Source organism: Tupaia chinensis, unplaced genomic scaffold (assembly GCF_000334495.1).
Source record: "Tupaia chinensis unplaced genomic scaffold, TupChi_1.0 Scaffold144058_1, whole genome shotgun sequence".
In the NCBI taxonomy this organism is placed as follows: domain Eukaryota; kingdom Metazoa; phylum Chordata; class Mammalia; order Scandentia; family Tupaiidae; genus Tupaia; species Tupaia belangeri.
In genome coordinates, this window is record NW_006203910.1 from 1,873,298 (window position 1) to 1,876,581 (window position 3,284).

Sequence of the window (3,284 nt, forward strand, 5' to 3'; positions counted from 1 at the left end):
AGAAAGGATGAAGAGGTAGAAGTAGCGGTAGTTCCTCTTTCCAACACAGTTCCCCACCCAGGGACAGTGATGGTCGAAGCGCTCTGTGGGAGAAAGAAAGAGGCCGATACCAAAGCCTTCAGAACAAAGAACAACCCACCATCCACATAGTACCTAATTCTAAGACATTCTCCCACCCCGGGCATTGCCTATTTCAGTTGTAAAAAAACATGGGTTTCTATTTTTTACTTTAATAATGTTATCATAGCCATCTCATTTGATCCCCACAATCGCCCTGAAAGTTAGGCAAAAGGAGATACCCTCTCCGTTTTACAGATGAGGAAACTACGACACTGAACAGAAACTGCTCTTTCTCACTCAGTTAATAGCAGAGGCAGAAGTTTTCCAAATACAAACCTTAGGAGGTGGCCCTACTAAGTTCAGGAAGAATAAATAGGTGAAAATAGCCAAGGACATTTTCCAAAAATAACAAGTGTGGCTTTTCTTGGCCTCTATTTATTAAAAATATAAAGCTACTACACTTAAAATGGTATGGCATAGCTCAACGAAATGGAAAGAATCCAGAAACAGATTCTAGAATACATACAATTTATTCCAGAAAAATTGAAGAGTTAAATGTAAAAACCAAGTGAAACCATAAAATAACAAGTGGGATGTCGGGAAAGTCATGACATATTTTTCTATGCAAAAATGCATCATGACTTTCCTGACAACCCAGTATAAACATAAAGAACAGATGTATGTATGTACGCTATAAGGAGAACTTCCTAAGCTAAGAAAATACAGATGACAGAGGAAAATAGATTTGATTCCGTACACCTAAAAAAAAAAACTTGCATGTGTCAAAAATGTTATCAAGAAAATTAAAGAGAAAAATCCCACAATAGTTCATGTAATTTTCTGAATATATGAAAGGCCCTTAAGAATCACTATGAAAGTACAAATACTTCCTCAAGAAAATACTGAATACTAAAAGTTACTTTAAATTTGCTAACAGAGTAGATCTTAAGTGTCCTCAACACACACACACACACACACACAGAGAGACAGAAAGTGAGAAATCAACCCCTGGGGGGATGGCCACAACATAACAATCCCCTCTTCTTCATTCTCCTTTCAGGATTTTGGGCACACATTCGTATGTGCCCAATGTGATTTTCAAGCTGCCAGGTCTAGGACTCCAACTATGCAGTTGGCCATATATGTGATCCAGCTGCCTTAACTTCCACACCACCTATTGGCCCTGAGCCATTTTAAGCATATGATTCAGTGGCATTAAATACATTCACAATGTGGTGCAACTATGGAGATTAGAGTCGGATTTTATTTCACCCCTATGCCCCTACATCCCTGAGTCAGTATCACTACTATCTACTTCCAAATTTTTTTCATTACCCCAAACAGAAACTCTGTACTTGTTAAGCAGTAACTCTCCATTTCCTCCCAGCCCCTGGCAATCTCTATGAATGTGCCTATTCTAGGTATTTCGTGTAAGTGGAATCATAATTTATCCTTTTGTGTCTGGCTTCTCTCACATAGTATTTTTTCAAAGTTAGTCTATGTTGTAGCATGAATTAGTACTTCATTCCTTTTTATGGCTGAATAATATTCCATTGTATGGATAAGCCATATTTTGTGTATCCATTCATCTGTTGATGGATACTTGGATTGTTTCTACCTTTTGGCTATTATGAGTAATAACGCTATGAACACTGGCATACCAGTACGTGTTGAGTCCCTGTTTTCAATTGTTTTAGGCATTGTTATGGACTGAACTGTGTCTTCACCAGCTCCAATTCATTTGTTGAAGACCTAAGCCCCAATGTGGTTATATTAAGAGATAAGACCTTTAAGAAGGAGATAAGGTTAAACAAGGTCATAAGGGTGGGCCCTAAACCAATGAGATTGGTATCCATATAAGAGGATGAGACCCAGGAGTATATATGCACAAAAAACAGGCCATCTAAGGACATAGCAAGAGGCAACCATCTGCAAATCAGGGAGGAAGACCTTGATCTTGGTCTTCCAGCCTCCAGGACTACAAGAAAATAAACTTCTGTTGTTTAAGCTACCCAGCCTATGGTATTGTTTATGGTAGCCCAAGCAGACTAATATGGGTGTATACCCAGGACTGGACTTGCTAGGTCACATGGTAATTTTATGTTTAACTTTTTGAGGGACTGACGAACTGCTTTCCACAGTAGCTGTACCATTTTACATTCTCACCAGAAATGTAAGAAGGTTCCAATTTCTACACATCCTTACATTTAGTAAGTTTTTTTTATTGCCAGAGGGCATATGGGCTCACCAGGGAGAGACAGAGAGACACAGAGAAAGAGAGAAAGCACCCTCCCAGTGGCAGTGGTCACACTGCAGGCCCTTCTCCTCCATTTCTCCATTTGGGGCATGCATGCACAAGTGTTCGGCATGCTTTTCAAGTCATTGGAGCCAGAAGTCAAACTACAGTTAGCCATATGGGATCCAGCTTCCTTAACCACTGTGCCACAGGGCTAACCCAATTTTTATCATTTTGATTGCACTGTTGTAATAATGAATAAAATGGAATAATAAATAATGTCAAATGACAACCTCATGGTTAGAGTCCCAGACCCAACAGCTTGGGAAACAAGCCAAGTATATGTGCATACATGCCCAAAATCCCAAAAGGAGAGATAAACGGAAGACAAAGAATTGCAGTATGACCATGTCGTATGGGAGTGCTATCTCACTTTCTCTCTGTCTCTCTCTGGCTATAACACATGTGCTCTGGCAAATTTTTTTAAAAACTTAAAATAATATTAATAGCATTCATTAAAGATGTAGAGAAATGCTCAGGATATAATTTTAAGAGACAACACCAGGATTAAAAGCCCTATCATGTATGGTTCAATTTTGTAAATAAGTACTCAGAAAGAAGAACAGCAAAATGAAGAGTGAGTTTAAGATTAAGTTTTATTTGTACTTTCTGTACTTCCTATATTTTCCACGATGAACATGTACTATTTTTCTGAATAAAAAAAATAAAGAGTAAAATATATCAATTTAAAGAACAGTGAGCTGGGACCAACAATGGTGTAGTAGCTATGTTGCTAGATTCCCACGTAGCCGACCAGGTTCAAGTCCCGGACCCAGTGGCTTAAACTCACACAGGGCACGTGTGCATGTGTGCCCAAGAACCTGAGAGGAGAATAGAGGAGAAGGGATTGTGGTGTGGCCATCCCCTCTGGGGGTGATTTCTCACTGTCTCTCTGTCTCTCTGTTTTTCTGGCAAGTGCACACGCCCT

The 3,284-nt window shown here is 39.3% G+C and overlaps 1 protein-coding gene across 1 annotated transcript in view; it reads right to left on the minus strand.

The window, feature by feature from the left end:
- The window catches only part of ZDHHC9 (zDHHC palmitoyltransferase 9), a gene marked incomplete in the record, with an annotated part of 52,535 nt that overhangs the window by 13,728 nt on the left and 35,523 nt on the right, over window positions 1–3,284 (minus strand). The window contains 1 exon segment of the mRNA XM_027767232.1: window positions 1–83. Coding sequence (XP_027623033.1) covers window positions 1–83 — 83 coding nt within the window.